The sequence below is a fragment of the Emys orbicularis genome, chromosome 18, assembly GCF_028017835.1.
Source record: "Emys orbicularis isolate rEmyOrb1 chromosome 18, rEmyOrb1.hap1, whole genome shotgun sequence".
NCBI classification, from domain to species: Eukaryota; Metazoa; Chordata; order Testudines; family Emydidae; genus Emys; species Emys orbicularis.
This window is the reverse complement of record NC_088700.1, coordinates 6,907,037-6,924,311: the sequence shown is the minus strand read 5'-3', so window position 1 is coordinate 6,924,311 and position 17,275 is coordinate 6,907,037. Positions and strand designations below refer to the sequence as shown.

Genomic DNA, 17,275 nt, shown 5'->3' with positions numbered 1-17,275 from the left:
GTCTTAGTTAGAGACACTCTAAATTCCATAAGAGGATTTAGACACAAGTCTAAGTTGTACAGTAGGTGTATTACAGCTTTGGCAGCTGTATACTAAGGGAGTTAAATAGTGTGTGTACCTATTATTATTTATCCCTGGTCATGGACTGGTCCCCATTGTGCTAAACACAGCATGTTCCGTTAATTACAAAGAGTTGAGGATTTTCTCCAAGGGACCTATGGGGTTTAGGGAACCAACTTCCATTGAAATTCAGAGAGCCTGAAGCCCTTAGATCCCTTTGTCTTAATTATAGAATGATTTCCAATCTCATGTTGCTTCAGTCCCATACAACCTGTCTCGTGACCTAACAAACACAAGTGCTTATCTACTCTTGCTGTTTGCTGGCGGCCCTTGATGCTACAAAGGAAGCATCTGTCCCTAGAAAGACTGTACTGTGCAGGTGTGCCGGGGTGGGAGAGGGAAGGCAAACAGATGAAGCAAATGCCAGTGTCTGATCATGTTAACAATGATTAAGAGCCTGATCCTGTGAATTGCTGAGTCTCTACATCTCCCATTGAAGGCAATGAGATTTGGTGGTGTACAATGCTTAGCAAGATTAGGCATAGAAAGAGACCCAATGGTTGATGTGATCATTCCTTCCTCACCCTGCTTTAGCCATCTGCCAGAGGAGGCCTTATTAGGAAACAGACTGGATGAGCACGACTGGGAGAAGATTTCCAACATCAATGTAAGTTGGTAGAGCAATTACTTAGACCCAGATTCTACCTCCGTTCCTCTGCAAGTTGCCCCATTGATTTCAATGGGACTAGTTGTGAAATAAAGAACTACTTTGGATGGACAAAGGAGATAGAACCCAGCCTTTAACACTTCACACTTTTTTCAAAGGACTGAAACCCAAACCCTGATTAACTTCCAAATAGCCATCTGTTTCAAAGGGGGAGGGGACAGGTTTGAGACTTGGCATTGTGGAAGGGATTCAAAAATTAGATGCTATTGGAAAATACCCAACTCTTTACGCAAAGATTAACAGCAAAATATATTTGAAAATTTATTTAAGAAATAAGCCTTTTGCATCAATCTCACTCAATTTGCTAGGATATTTCAGTAATGTCCTCAAGGCAGAGCCAGTTTGTGTTGTTTCTCTTAGTTTGATGGAAGTCGCAACGCGGAAGAGCTGAGGAAATTCTGGCAGAACTGGGAGCATCCGACCATCAACAAGAGAGAGTGGAATGAAGAGGAGATAGAGAAGTTAAAGGAAATAGCTGCGAAACATAATTGTCTGGACTGGCAAACTATAGCCCAGGAGCTTGGGGTAAGGTGCTTGCCACTATGAACCGAATATTTATTTGAGGCCCAGGGTTCGATTTGAAAATCATGCAGTCACTGCTTCTAGCCACTTCTCAGCACTGGGTGTACTGTGGGGCGCTGTTTTGAAAAAGGAAGTTCATTGTAGTGCTCAGGAAATGGATAAACCAAGTGAGTCCTAGCAAGGCATAGTGCAGGCAGGTGCTGTATGCCGACCTCCCCACACATACTCCTCCGTTCTGACCTCTAGCATTTCTGCTGTTCTAGTTCTGGGCCTTTCTCCAACAGGTAAGATACCAGTTGGGTACTAGCATTGCATCAAAGGAATAGTTCTGCTAGAACATCCAGCAGAGGTGAGGTTGAGATCACCATACTCCTGGCACTTATAACTAAAGTCAGAGATGAAAGACAGGGGTATTTGCTCTTGGCAGATTTTCTCTTTATTGTATACCCTCTTGCTGTTTGAGGAAAACGTAAGCCAGAAATCCTGCTCATGAATGCTTTTGTGCGAAACACTCGAGGGAGCATAACCAAAACCTATTAACTTGTTCACTTTCTAGAAGTTGAAGCAACCAGAAAAAACGTTTCCCTTCTTGAGACTCTAGAGAATGTGGGTTTTATAAACATTTTATAGGCATGTCAACACACTCTCCAATCTATGCGGGACACTGTTCCAGGCGCTGTCAATTGAAAGCTAACTGTGTAACTGCCCCACTTGGGTGGCAGTAACTTGCCATTTGTGCAGCAGCAGGGAACTCCTTGCAGCACGGTGTCCAGTTCCAGTGTTGACACGTTAAAAAAGATGTCATAAAATTGGAGAGGGTTGAGAAAAGAGCCATGAGTCATGGTCTGGAAAACCTGCCTTGCAGGGAGAGGCGTAAGCTGAATTTATTTATCTTGTCATAGAGAAGGTTAAGTGGTGACTTTGATCAGTTTATGTGGGCAGAAGAGTTCTGAAAGATGGCTCTTTAATCTAGCAGGCAAAGGCATAACAAGATCAAGTGGCTGGAAGTTGAAGCTAGGCAGATTCGAAGTGAGAAACAAGGCACAACTTTTTAACAGGGAGGGTAATTTACCAGTGGGACAATTTACCAAAGGATGTGGTGGATTTTCCATCACTTGAAGTCTTTCAATCAAGATCGAATGTCTCTTTAACAGATGCTTTAGCTCAACCACAAGGTCGGGGCTTGATGGAGAAATTGCTGTGAAGCTCTATGGCCTGTATTGTGCAGGAGGTCAGACTAGATGATCATAATCTGCTCTTCTGGCCTTAATTTGTGAAAGGAAGAAAGATAATGAATCAGTGAGAGCTGGTGTTGGACCATTAATTGACAATGATTATAATCACTTCACTGTCATCTGGTGCTCCCCTCTGTTTGCTGTATACACTTGTTATCTTGCTTGTCTTAAACTTCAGTTATAAGCTCTTTGAGTAGGGACTGTCTTTTCATTGTGTGTAGTGCTTAATACAATTGAGCCCTGGTCCCTGACTGGCACTACCGCAGTATTAATAATACTTAAAAGGACTGGATTTGAACCACCACAGGTTCATGCCAGAGCCAGATTGAGTCAACCCTCTGTCTTTCCTAGGTCAAAATGCCCCCAGTGTTCTAAGTAACTTTTTGTTCTTTTATTAAGACAAATCGAAGTGCATTCCAGTGCCTGCAGAAGTTTCAAGCCTACAACAAAGACTTCAAGCGGAAAGAATGGACAAAGGAAGAGGACCAGATGCTCCTACAACTCGTTCAAGAAATGAGAGTAGGAAGCCACATACCTTACAGGAAAAGTAAGTGATCTCCAAGGCTTGTACTCACAGAGTAAGTGATCCCTTGTACTCACGGAGCCTGATTCTCCAGGGTCTTGTGTTCAGTGATATTCCCAACGTGCAGCGCACTTTCCAAATACAAAAGGTGACATGGTCCCTGTTCTGGAGAGGTGGAGTTAATTTCATACAATCCTTGGACTTTCCTCCTTTAATTTTAAAAGGCTCATCTGCAGTCATGACACCTGGTGACAGTTGCCTAGCATATCTTCCAAGGATGGATTTGGTCAGTACTTGGGTGCAAAACCCCCCGGGTGCTGCAAGATTTGTTGTTGGGAGCGGTGTGTGTATGTATGTAATGCACATGATTCTAGTATCAATGGTAACGTTTCTTACACAATGTGTGTTCTCGGTTCTTGTTACATGCTAGTTGTGTTTGAGAAGTTAAATATTTAAGTCGTAACTACAATGTGCTTTCATAAGAATGCTAGAAGCATCGTATTAAAAGCAGAATTTAAATATTTTTCAATTTCTAGTTGCTTATTACATGGAAGGAAGAGATTCTATGCAGCTACTTTACCGATGGACAAAGAGCGTGGATCCCAACCTAAGGAAAGGATTCTGGACACCAGAGGAAGATGCTGTAAGTTCCTTTCTTTCCTCTAGTGCTAGGAAAAACGGCATGGTACAAAAAGTGGATAGATTAAGCCATTCCAATGTTCTGTTGCTGAATAGCCACGTCTTGGAGGTTTTAATCAGTGGAACATGAAAAAGCAACCAGAAGCGGCAGTTCAGAAGTTTTAGGAGTTCATGTGAAGTCACGGGACCTAGTTTCAGATTAGATTATAGTAGAGACTAACACATCTGCTTTTGTCTTGAGCCCATTTTAGCTGAAACGGACAAACATGCAATCTCGGCTGGGTTCATTAGTGAAACATTAACTTTAATTAGTGTTCTATGGACACTTGACTGTCTTCATACATTATCCAAGCACAGAAGCGGGTTGTGATCTCTATTACAAGGATGGCATAGGTGCTATACAAACCCAGAGGTAGATGCGCAACTCTCCCCTGAAGAGCTTCCAGTCTGTTTTGACTGTATTTCACTAAGGCTGAAATGCCATGTCTCTCTTCCTCATGCACTAGACTAGTGTAGCAGTGTTTTCATTTGAAAACAAACTAGTTTAAAATAAGTTCTATGGGTATTTTTAAAAATAAAATTAATTTGACATAAACGATCTGGCATGACCTCTCTGAGTAACTCCAAAGCTCAGCAATGATAAAATTAAAGTCCTCCTATGATGGATCTCTATTTGCCGCTTCTTCTTTGGGGGTGGGGAGGGAGGGTAGGTGTGACTGGGAGGGCACAGACCTAATGGAGGCAGAATGAATTAAAAGCAGGGTGTGATGCATATAGCTAGGTAATTCCCAAAAGATTCCAGCCAGTGGAGACTTGTTAACTTAGAATGACTTGCATGCATTATCAGCCTAATCTTTTTGTGTAATTCATGTAGAAGTTGTTGACAGCAGTTGCTAAGTATGGAGAGCGTGACTGGTATAAAATTCGGACAGAGGTACCAGGAAGGAGTGATGCTCAATGCAGAGACAGGTCTGTATAGTGACTAAAAGAATCTTGCTTCCAAGTTCTCTCCTGTAACAAAGATGCAGCATTTAAAAAAAAAAGGGGGGGGGGGAAGCGGATTTTTAGGATACGTGCACCTAGTTCCTCTGTGCACCTTTCACAAATAAAAACCCTCAAAACCTATATTCTAAATAGAACAGAGAGGCCAGAAGGAATCTCGGCGTATCCCCTCCCACACTTTCACTGTTTGATTATTCTATGCATGTCTATGAAAAGTCTAGTCAGTGACTCTTGTGGGGAGTTAGAGGTGCTCAGCACCTTCCAGGATTAGGCTCTAAATTAGCAATTGTGACTGAAACGTATCTAGTTTTGAGTTGCCTTTACTACTCCTTAATTGGGAGTCCTGGGATCTTTGCTGAGAACCAAGGACTTGCATTACCAGCAATGGAGCTGCAGTGTCAAGGGTACAGGCATGTGGGACTGCATGGGGGAAGGAAGGGGTCCACTGATTTTACTCTCTTCATTTAACTTTAGGAACATGTCTCATGAAAAAGAACATTTAATCCCGTTAAACTTTGTATCAAATCTTTTAATTTTCTAGATATTTAAATGCATTACACCATGACGTAAAGAAAGGCAGGTGGAGTTTAGAGGAAAAAGAAAAGTTAATTGAACTGGTAGAGAAACATGGTGTAGGTAAGTTTTCACTGTGGCATGATCTTTAAGGGCTTGTAATGATTTGAGCTGCCTTCCCCCCGCTCTTCCCCCCCCCCTTAAATTAAAATCCTGCAGTTAGTACTGGAGAGCTTTGCTTCTTACTGAGAAATGCATATTGCCATCTTCCATGTATGGTATGGCCTGCATGTAGTGATCTATGGAATAGGGAGACCGTTTACATAAAGAAGTCTTGAGATATTTCTGTGCACTGTGCAGTCCTGGTTACTGAAACCCTCTGCTTGTGAAGGTGACCAGTAGAGGGGGAAGAATTCTATAAATGGGGCTCCCCTGTGCATTACTTTCTTTCAGGATAAGATCTTATGGCAGTACAGAAGCTTTGGGCATGCAGCTATACGCTTTCCTCTTCTAATAGTAATTACTGGCAGGGAACCTTCTTTCCACCTTCTAACCCCAGCTACAAGTGTATGGCAAAGAGAGGTTGAGTTGGAGCACAGGACTGGGAACTAGGGATTCCTCTAGTTTTGGTCCAGCTCTGATACTGACTCTTTGTGGCTTTGCTATACAAATGTTATGTAATTTCTTGTCCACTTTTCATTTGGCTCACATCCAGTCTTGTGTTCCTAAAGCTCATGCTTCAGGAACGCACATAAGCATGTGTTTAAGTCCCATTGACTTCACTGCAGGGGTCAGGAAGGGATTTTCCCCACCTCCCCCCAATGTATTTGGGTTTTTTTGTGGTCTTCTTCCTCTGAAGCATCAGGGATGGCCACTGCAGGAGGTGGGACATGGATAGTGGGTAGGCCATGCCCCTGAGGTGGCACCGAGCATTCTGTCTCTCTCAGGTGCTTGGTTGCCTGGCTCTTGCTCACATGCTCAGGCTCTAACTGATCACCATATGTGGGATCGGGAAGGAATTTTCCCCCAGATCACATTGGCAGTGACCTTGTTTATTTGTTTTTTTTCTGGCTTCCTCTGCAGTGTATAGGGGCAGGTCACTCACCAGGATTATCTGGGTATATCTCCCTTCCTTTTCATTGTGGGGGGCCTTGGGCACCTCTGTCCCTTCTATTCTCTGCCTGTGGCATGTAGTGGTCTAGTCTCCTGTGGGCTGTAATGCTTTGGTGGCTGGATTTAGTGTGCGGGTGGTGGTGGTGGTGGCCTGTGCTAGACAGGAGATCAGACTAGATGATCTGGTGGTCCCTCCTGGCCTTAAACTCTATGACTACGTGTAAAAAGCACTTGCTTTAAAGGGATTCTGTCCCTTTAAAAATCACGCTACTTTCTGAATGTCGGCCTACTCTTGACGCAGGTAACCTCTCAGATTACTGGAACTAAAAGAGATTAGAGAGAAGAACAGTCACCCACTTTTCCAGTTTATGTACTTTGTGCATTTCACAGCACTTTGCATATTGCCCATTTCAGCTTCCCTCTGTAGCTGGTCAGTTTCCTCTATATGGGCCTTTCACAGAGAGGCATGGGAGAGAGAAACCTTTTAAAAAGTAATAAAATGTGATCATAAAGCCGCCTTCCCCCCCCCCTCCCCCCCCCCCAACACACACACATACACACTGTCTGGGAGCTCAGGGCAGGTGTAGGATCTGAAACTAGTTGGAACTTTTCTTAAATTGACTAGATTTCAAGCTGATGTCCCTCTTATTTAATCCTTGCGTAACCCCTGTCTGGTAGGCTGTATTTTACATGTTGCTGTGAAGGAAGCTGAGGCGCAGAGGTTCGGATTCAGGAACGCACATAAGCATGTGTTTAAGTCCCATTGACTTCACTGCTTAAAGTTAAGCATGTTCTTGTCTGACTTCCTGAACTGGGACCAGAGGTTTTGACTTGCCTAAGGTCAGCCAGCACATCTGTAGCACACCTAGACACAGAAGCTAGATCAGTGTCCAGATGTCATGATTTAATGACACATAACCTCTTCAAAATTAGCATTTTGAGGGATACTCTTCACTGATACCTGATTTTTCTTAAAAGTATTACTATTCAGTGAAAAAAATCTTAAATAAAAATCTTCCTGAACAGTATAAGTAAATATTATCTGGAGTCTAATCTGCTGAGAGAGGGACTTGCTTTCTTTAATTTAAGATATTAACATGGCCCAACTATTTATCTCCTTAGGTCACTGGACTAAAATAGCTTCTGAATTACCACACAGAACCGGCTCCCAGTGTCTAAGCAAATGGAAAGCCTTGATTGGGGCTAAGGTATTGTAACACTCTGATCTGGTATAGTGGGTTATCTTCCTTTTCCTTTGCAGTAATCAAATGACCTGTTTTGAAGTACAACATCCTGCTATGCTGTAGACCAGGGGTAGGCAACCTATGGCACGGGTGCCGAAGGCGGCACTCGAGCTGACTTTCAGTGGCACTCACACTGCCCGGGTCCTGGCCACCGGTCCGAGGGGCTCTGCATTTTAATTTAATTTTAAATGAAGCTTCTTAAACATTTTAAAAACCTTGTTTACTTTACATACAATAGTTTAGTTATATATTAAAGACTTCTAGAAAGAGACCTTCTAAAAACGTTAAAATGTATGACTGGCACGTGAAACCTTAAATTAGCATGAATAAATGAAGACTTGGCTCACCACTTCTGAAAGGTTGCTGACCCCTGCTGTAGACCCATCTTATTTAAGAAAAGACTGGGAAAAGTCAATCTGACTCAGGTCAGTGAGCATTCAGGACCCGGGTCCTAGGACCCTGCTAGGGGGGTGGGTTGGAGCCCAAATCCAACTGTGATTGAATCCTCGCCCTGCCATTTTGAAGCATGGATGCGGCTCAAGCTGTGGACCTGAGTCAGAAAGTTGGTGTAGTGCAGTGTGGATGCATTAGCACGGCCGTGAGACCCAAGTCCAGCAATTGTAAGCCCAAGTTTACAATGCCGTATGGACACTCAAGCAGGGGCTTGGAAACACCAAGTCCAGAAACCTGGTTCCCACAGACGTGGGATTACAATGCAATGTAGACATACCCTGTGGCTAGATTTTCAGTGGGGGCTGAACACACTTGAAAATCTGGCCACGTGTTTTAGGTACCTTAGGGCATGATTTTATTTGCCAGTGGGGAAAATACCCATTAACTTCAGTGCTGCAGGATCAGATCCTGAATGGGGAGCTGTTGGGTGCTGAGCTCTTATTAAACTCTGGCCCCTGGTCCTGAAGGTTAAAGGTTTATAGAATCTAAACATGTGGAGATGCAAAAGACCTGTGGTGTCTGTATCCACTTGGTGCATTAAGCCTTGTTGCTGAAGACAGAAACCAGTGTTAGAACTTGCCTCTGTATAAGGAATTCTGAACTCATAAAAGGCTTTGGTCCTAGAAGTAGCATGTGAAATATGTCAGAGACTGTAAAGTGGGGTTACCTCCTGGCAAACCATGCCTTCCTGATGGCCTGCTGTCCTCTAAAGCATTTGTATGTAATGCCAGCTGGTTGCCTCTAGCTCTAATGAAGAAGAAATGGGGGAGATGCAAATCAGTGGCGAATATTTGTCAGCTCTTATTTGTTGGGTTTGTGTTTTTAATGCTAAACAGAAGAAGTCTGGGCCGAGGAAACGCCTTAAGAAACGCAGGCGAGTGCGGAGACACAGTTCCAGCTCTTCAGAGAGCAGCAGTGAGGATTCAGAGCTGGAGCTAATGGATAGCTCTGAGGGCGAAATAGACCCTCCCTCAGGATTCAGGGGTACAGTGCCCGGCCTCGACCTGTGGATCCCGACCAGGACAGATCCGGCCAGGTGCAGAAAAGCCAAACACTTGATTCCCTCCCTCTACTGTTCCACAAGTGCTTATGTAAAGGGACACTTAAAACGAGTTCCAGCTACATCTGCTGGGGGAGGCAGGGACAGAGTCCCAGCTGATTCAGCAGGGTTAAGTACCATACTGAAAGGTATTGGATGTCCACCTTCTACTGACCTCAATTTGAAGGATCCAGAAGAACTGGTAAAGGAGGTGAGCACTTGACTTCTCCTTTAAAAAGATTGTACTGTTGGGCTGTCAACTAAGCTCAAGCTGTGAAGCGTTGATCAGGTAGGATGGGAGACCGCTAAGGCAAGTGGTGTGGGTGATTATGGCCCCTTTTTCCTCTCGGAATCATTACTGGGCCACTGCCCCTGTGTTCATAGGGGACACTGTTGTGGGAAAGACCATCTTCTGGATGAAATGTAAAATCCAAGGCCTTGCTCTTTATGGTATCCTCAAGGCCTCTGTAGCACTTCCTGTAAGAATAAGGTGTTAACCTCAAGGTCCTAGCCAAGTGCCAGTGTCCTCAATTGCATTCTGCTTGTCAATTTGCTCTGCCATGACACTCTTCCTGCCCAAACTGTGGCTTTGTGTGGCTGTCAAACAGCGGCCACCCTCCACCCCAGAGATGATGGTATTGCTGGGGTCAAGGAAGAGCCCTCTGTGCACAGAGGTGTGTTAGTATAAACTGTAGAGCATTTCAGGTTAAAAGCTAACAAACGAAAGTGTATATTGGCCGTGGGAGCCTCTATTCATCTCAATGCAGATGAGGTATTTGCATAACTCAGGGGAAAAATGTAATGGTACTGTCTGGGTCACCCTCTTCGAGGTTGTTCCAGAAAATCAAATTGTCAGGTGTAGCATTGGCTTGATATTCAATCAATTATACTGCTTTATTTTCCTGAACAACTTCACCACACCCCAATGGGATGAGGTGCCTTTGGAAAATTTTACGCAGCGTGTCTTGTGGAGACTTTGATTACCCAGTTTCTCTGGGGAAAGTTTCAGGTTTGTTTCCCCCCTCCCATCTCTCCCTCCCCCCCCCTCCCCCTCCCCCCCAGTGAAGCCAGAAAAGCAGAACAGGTGGGTCAAAATGGTCCTAAATTTGGGTTTCATAATGTTTTTTCTTTTGTTACTTCAGAGGAAAGTTTATATGCAAACCAAACATTGCAGCACTGGGCTAGAGTGTGAGAGACAGAAAGTTAAACTGACCACAAACGAAAGTTGAGCTGGTTACTTTGAGAAAATGCAGCTATCCAGCTGGCAGTACAGATTAGTTCTTCACAAGATTCTTAATCCTGTAAACTTTTGTTTTGGCTCCTGGCTTAGATAAATTCATGGAGGATAGGTCCACTGATGTCTATTAGTCAAGATGGTTAGGGATGCAACCCCATGCTCTGGGTGTCCCTAAACCTCTGACTGCCAGAAATTGGGACTGGATGACGGGCTGGATCACTTGATAAATTGCCCTGTTCTGTTTGCTCCCTCTGAAGCACCTGGCACTGGCCACTGTCAGAAGAAAGGACACTGGGCTAGATGGACCATTGGTCTGACCAGTATGGTCATTCTTATGGCTTTTGTATACTTTCCTCTAGGCTTCCATAAGAGGAAAGCAAGTGTTAAAGGTTACCCTGGAAGATGTGAGGAGAGTGCTAAGAAATAATACCTGTTCTCAGAGGAAATGCGTAAGTGCCTTTTGTTTGGTTGTTCTGACTTCCCCCGCTAATAGCACAGACAATCTGTTTGGAATTCCAGATGTTCTTCATGATACCCATGTGATGGACTGAAGGGAGTAAAATTCCCAAAGCAACTTTAACCCCCACGCTCCTATTTCCTGTCTGAGCTCTTGTTAAAGGGCCAATGATGCGTGTAGCTCTGAGACTGCCTCTAAACATATACCTAACCAGGCTATGCACTTAAACAATGCTAGGGCTTTAGGGACTGAGAGTTCCATGTGCTCTCCACTAAACTTAGTGTCTTGCACTTCTCATTTATATGCCCCAATGGAAGGCTTCGCTTTAGCGCGCATGTGATCAGCTGAGTTTGTTTTTTAATCCTCCGTGAAGGACCAAACCCACAAGTGTTTCAACTGGTGGTTTATCCAGTGTAATCCTGCCATAGGGAGCAGCATTTGAGCCCGAGTTCTGTGTAGATAAAAAGATAAGTAGCTAATGTGCAATTAACAAGGGAGACAAAACAAACAGTCTAATTGGTCAGCTGCTTACAAACTATGCCCTGTCCCCATCTACACTGAAATAGTAGAATGCCCTGTAACTAATAATTTTGGCATCCCTAAAGATGTGGTTAGGAACTCACGCTGATGCACTTTGTGACGGGGAAACGGAAGAATAACAGTACTCTCAATTCCTAACCTAAGCAATCTTACGGCTCTGCTATAATAATTTAATGTTGGTGGTCTGACCTATAACCTCTGCCCCGGTAAGAAATCCAGGGTGTATATGCTTTCTTCTAACCTGCAGCCTTTATTTTAACACCCAGTAAGTGTTTGACCCCAGTGTCCTGGTAAAATGGAATAAAAACCCACTGGAGCAGATCCTCCACTGGCATACATCTGCATCGTTCCATAGAATTCCATGGAGCTCTGCTAATTTACAGCTGCTGGTTTCAATTTTTGTGATCTTATATCTTTGTTCCGCCACATACAGCAAGACGGGCTACGGAAGCCTTATGTCTCCTCTTCAGCAGTGGTTTCTGGAGTGACGCCGGGCACGTCAGTCGGCCAGGTGCTGCAGGGATTACAGAACACTAAGGAGAAACAGTACCGTCGCCAGAGAGAGCAATTCCACAGAAAGAACCTGGAGAGGAGGCTCCTGATGGCAGTGACTCCGTGGGTGGGCAATGTCCTACTGCCTTGTGCCTTTAGAGCCGAGAGGGCGGCGTCCCGTCAGACAAAAGGTATCACTGACCCCATCAGGTTTCTAACGGTTTCCCCCCCTCCCCCCCACCTTGCACAAGCATGGCACCAGACTCTTAAACAGGGCTCCAGGATTGTGCCTTAGGACACAGCACCTTTCATCTCGGGATCTCAAAGCACCTTTGACCACCTGAGGCGTAAGGTAAGTGGCATTACCTCTTACCATTTACGGTACAGGTACCAGAGACCCAGACAGGGGAAGTGGGTAGCCCCATGTCACACAGCAAGGTGGCAGCAGAATTGGCAATAGAACCCAGGAGTTGTATTCCTAGTCTCCTGCCCTAACCACTAGACCACACTCTTCCTGTGTAGGTTAGATTTTATTGAGGCAGTACTTTTTCCTATCCACCAGTCACTGTTAATCAAGAGGCAGGAAATTATGCTCATTTATTTACTCAAAATATATGGTCATTCTGAGATCTTAACAGAGGGGATTCTCTTTTGCCAGAGTCTTTTATAAGAGCAGGGTGAGTTGCAAGTGTCGTTATTCAGCTCCTCAAACGTTGATATTGGAGGGGTGCCGCTCACAACCCTCCGCAGACCTATGTGAATGTCCACTTAATGTTTTTTTTTACATTGGATTCTTTTTTCCAGCTCTTGTTATTCAAGAACAGCTTCAGACAGTCACACTGGGCAGCACTCCAGTGTTCACGCTCTTCATTCAGGTGGGCACCGCTGCATTAACTGGACTCCAGAGTTTTAACAGTGTTATTTTTATACTTGTATTTGATATTTAACATCCATCACTGACACCTCATTTTGCTCTCGAATGATTACGTCTCACTGTATTTATATGGCCCACGTAGAGAAGCCATGATTGTAAATTCAGCTTTAAAAAAATAAATCTTGCAATACAAAGAACCAAATACTACTTAGCTTCTTTCCAGTGGCAACAAAAGGGCCGAGATTCTTCAAATGAAATGTCTCCTGTTTGCAGGGTGCCGTCCCCTTCACCCCCAGAATGCCTCTCTTCCGAGCTGAGCTTTAACATAAGATTTTCATCTCCTTGCAGCTCTTCCAGATTGACACTAGTGGCTGCATGAAGGTTATTCGTGAGAGGAAGATGAGGCAGTCAGACCTCATCAAGGCCATGGCTGGGAATACAAGGAGACTTCAGCAGGTACTGTGCGTGTTGTTTCAAACCCTGTCCCATCGTGCGGGCCGCAAGGGGGCACCTGGGTGGAAATCACCGACTGCTTGTGTTAAGGGAAGCCGTACGTATCCTGTTTGTCAGCTGCTGCTTTGTACCTCTCACAGAGGAGACTAAAACCAATGTTAATGTGGCTGAGTGGATAGGGTACCGAATTGGGCAGTGGGAGACCTGGGTTGAGTTTCCAGTTCTGCCACTAACTCTTGGTGACCAGAGTCTAGTCACTTAACCCCTGTTTCACTCAGCTATAAAATGAGGTTAATAAAAGTCACTTACCTATGTAAAGCTCTGTGAGATGTACTAGTGAAATGCTGTATTAGAAGAGGAAGTGGCTGTTGTGAATTTGTAATTACAACTGGCTAAATGGCTTGTCTAGACAGTCCAAGCTTTGGATACCTTATGCTCGCTGGGTCTGCTGATGATTCTCTTTTCAAAAGCTGGTACTAGGCTCTCCCACGCATCCCCGCCATACCGTATGTGCAGGCAATAAAACAATTCTTTATCTGTATTGCAGTAGTGCCTGGGAGCTAATGGGGAAAATAGTAAAGATGTCTTTGCTGTTGGTGTTCACAGTAATGAAAGGGTCAGCTGGGCCCTTGCCTTCATGAGCTGATGCTCTGTGGCTGAATAATTAAAGTGGTGCCAACTGGTTCCAAGAACAGCAACATCTACCAAGGAGGATTGTTTGTGTGTGTCTCTTACCAGAAGTTCTGACTCCCGTTCTAGGCCAAGTCTTGTGAATCTGCTGCTCAAACTCTCTAAAAGAGGCATGTGGCGTCAGTAGAAGGGAAGATAAGAGAAATCAGACCTGCACTGACATCAGTAATTTTATTGGGGTCCACTTCTGACATATGTTTTCAGTGTCCTGAGGATATTTTCCTGCTAATGCGCCAATGTATAGCTTTCCTGCTGGAGTACAAAGCTCTCCCAGAAACATCTGGAGAAATGATATACCCACAATGAGTGCCCTGTATCTGATCTCTAGATATCCCAAGAACATAATTCATAATCTGTTTCCTTTTTTGCAGCCCTCCGGACGTTCCAAGAACTCTTCAGGTACCTACCCTAACACTTCCATTTATTTTCACAATATACAGGGACTTGTGCTTAGTTAATCACTAGTTAATACGACTCTCAATCTAATCTGATAAAAGCCTCAAGAACAAAATCACTTTTCATTTTCCTCTCTGGGGGCTTTTAAGCTGGTGGTATTTGATCATTCCATTACTGGCCATAGAAAGATGCCACTTAATAAAGAAGGGCAAAGATTCTGGAGGGACAGGGTGACCAACAATGCTGTGACATCCTCTCTGGACATTAGCACTGTAGTGCTGTTGAAGGCTAGGTGTTCTGGCAGAGCACCCTGGCACGGTCTAATACTGGTGCTGAATGCTGGTGTTATATTGACCTGATTGAGCGGGCGTTCCCTTCCATGGTATATAGTTCTGCCAGTAAGTTCTGCACACGACTCCTGGGACGATAGTTACATTCACTCCTCGTTACTGGGATTCAAGTGTGTCACTCCTTTTTTTAGAGGCCCTCAGAACAGGGCGGATTAGATCCATTTTCTGTCGTAGAGTCCCCCGGAGCTCCCCTTTATCATTAATGGCAGTCGTGTGTTACTTACCATGTTAAGTTACCCTATGGTTTAATAGCTAGAGAGCGACTTTTAAAGCCTCATTTGGCTTTGAAAGCATTGATAAAATCTCTTCTTTCTGAAGGCTCGCCAGCACAGCCCCGCTCCCAGAAGGTCCCAGCAAAGAGAAGAGCCAGGAGACCCATCGCCTTAAAAGCAAAGGAGAACCCTGCAGCTGTGTCAGCGGGTGTCCCTACTCCTCCCACTCCCAGGCAAAAGCCTAAAACAGTCTCCGAATTACTGAGGGAGAAGAGGCTGCGGGAGTCCCGGGCTAAGAAAGCTTTGCAGAGAACAGTGATTCTTGCCCCTCAGGTGTTGGTTTCGCCCTCTGTGATAATCCAGCACCCTGTGCAGCAGGTAATTCCTGCCCCACAAGGAGGAAGTGAGCCTCAGCCAGCTGGATTGGCAGGTAGCAGGAATGCTCCGGCAGCGTGTGTACCAGTGTCATTATCTCCATTTACTCCTGTCATGGCTTCTGTCTCCTCTCCCAAACCTGTCGGAAGCCATTCATCTCCAGCCCCAGAATCTGCAAAGAGTGCTTGCTCCTCTGAGAGGAGAGCAAAATCCGAGAGAGAGCTCAGCGAGGCAGCTTTGGGAGATGTGTCCAAAGGTGAGGCTTCTCAGGAGAGACCCATGGGTGCAGGGGAGAATGGCCTGTCCCAGCGGTGCAAGACAGCTCAAGCATTCAGTGGCAGCTCAGTACCTGCAGTCTTGCAAAACCATGCCTTTGTGCCCCATCACATTGCACTGATGCCATCGTCAGCCATTTCTCTGAACCCTGCCGCCATGAAGTCAGGCCCCAAGGAAACCTCTCCCTCCACATCCACGACTTGTGCCCCAGCACTGGTCAGATCACAGCAGAATCCAATCAATCTGTTGCCTGCTATCCTAGCTCCCCAGAGAGGGTCTCCCGTGGTTCCCAAGAACATTATGCCCATCACCTGGGTGGTAACGCCACAGGGTTTGATCCCCACCTCGGTACAAGCATTGGTGAGTGTTCATAGCCAAGGGAAGCAGCCTGCAGCTGGGATCGTAGGCAGTGCTGCCAAAAATCAGAGTCGGACTGGAGAGACCTCGGCCCCAAGAGTGCCGCAGATGCCACCCGAAGCAAGTCACCCTCCCATCGGGTGCACAGGTACGCAAGTGCTGAGCCCACAGTTAGCGGAAGGGGCACCCTCAGGGAAGACTGTTTGCTTAAACCCTTCCACTCATTCCTCATCCGTAACCTGCTCGGATCCTGGGCACAACTCACCCAGCATGACTCCTCCAGCTCCTGCATCTTTAAACAGCCTCTCGAGGATGTCCGACTCCTCTGGAGAGAGGAGTGCAACTCCAACGAGCCTTCCAGATGAAGGAGCAGCTCTGCACCCCAGCCCTGTGGTGTTGCCCCAAGCGAAGCCTCCTGCAAGCACTCCATGGGCTGACCCGCTCTGCTCACCAAGTCTCCCTGGCCCGGGCGAGAGCAATAACTGCAATACGCTCACCGGGGCCGCCTCCAATCCAAACGTCCTGCTGGAAGGGAGCCTGGTGCAAAGGCCGGATCGGCTTCTGGCGTGTAACAACATAGTAGAGAACTCAGACGGTCCTGGTGCACAGGTAACCAGGAACAGGCCGATCTTCCCAAAGCCACAGAGCACCCCAAAAGTGGACAGCACTCCGAAAGTGGACAACCCCCCTGGACTGCCCACGCCCGGTGCCGAAAAGAATCTCCTGGACGTCAGCCTTCTCTCCCTTGAGGACGAGGCTTCGGTGAAGGAGTGGCTGAGAGGGAAGCGGGGCATCCCGGTGCCCCCATTGGAAACCAGCTTGGCTTACTTGCCGCCTTTCTTGTGCAACTTGAAAACGCTCTCCAGGCTGCTTCTGCAGAAGAAGACGCTGGAGCAGCGTGTGTCGTGCCTCGGGGCCTCTGAAGAGCGCAAGGATGGGGGCGCTGGGGCTGATCTGCCTGCTGTCAGAGAGCTGGTGTGGCGGAAACTCAGCGATAACCCTGCCTATCTCCTGCTGAAAGCCAGGTTTTTAGCAGCATTTACTCTCCCAGCCGTCCTAGCAACTCTGTCTCCTCCCACTGTGACTACGACTCTCTCCAGCAGCTGGCAGTGGTCAGAGAGTGAGGAAGAGGAGTCCCCTGCTGATAAGGAACTGATGGAGGCAGAAAGCTGTGGGAAAGAACCAGCGGAAGTACCCTTGGATAGCACAGCTGGCATTCTCCCTGGGAGTGAGGATGCTGACATCACTAATCAGGTAAAGTCAAAGCAGTGAATTGCTCCTATTGGAGTTAATGGCAAAACTTCCATTGGCTTTGGTGGGGCCAGGATTTGGCTCGTAACTTTTTTTTTTTTTTTCCTTTTTGAATAAGTATGGATATACGTGTTGAGAACTAGGGAAAAGTTTCCCTGCTTCACGCAATATCCTGCATCCATGGAACTCGGATTGGAACCAGCCCCCCAAGGATCAAGCTCCCATGCAACATGTTAGACCCGGAT

The 17,275-nt window shown here is 45.9% G+C and overlaps 1 protein-coding gene across 1 annotated transcript in view; it reads left to right on the top strand.

Annotated features, from left to right (window-relative positions):
• Positions 1–17,275, top strand: part of SNAPC4 (small nuclear RNA activating complex polypeptide 4) — a 30,545-nt gene that overhangs the window by 9,302 nt on the left and 3,968 nt on the right. The window contains exons 9-22 of the mRNA XM_065418640.1: positions 655–727; positions 1,148–1,312; positions 2,944–3,091; positions 3,604–3,710; positions 4,581–4,675; positions 5,250–5,344; positions 7,457–7,542; positions 8,868–9,281; positions 10,667–10,756; positions 11,738–11,987; positions 12,601–12,671; positions 13,019–13,126; positions 14,185–14,212; positions 14,878–17,033. Coding sequence (XP_065274712.1) covers positions 655–727; positions 1,148–1,312; positions 2,944–3,091; positions 3,604–3,710; positions 4,581–4,675; positions 5,250–5,344; positions 7,457–7,542; positions 8,868–9,281; positions 10,667–10,756; positions 11,738–11,987; positions 12,601–12,671; positions 13,019–13,126; positions 14,185–14,212; positions 14,878–17,033 — 3,886 coding nt within the window. The remainder of the gene's footprint in view (positions 1–654; positions 728–1,147; positions 1,313–2,943; positions 3,092–3,603; positions 3,711–4,580; positions 4,676–5,249; positions 5,345–7,456; positions 7,543–8,867; positions 9,282–10,666; positions 10,757–11,737; positions 11,988–12,600; positions 12,672–13,018; positions 13,127–14,184; positions 14,213–14,877; positions 17,034–17,275) is intronic.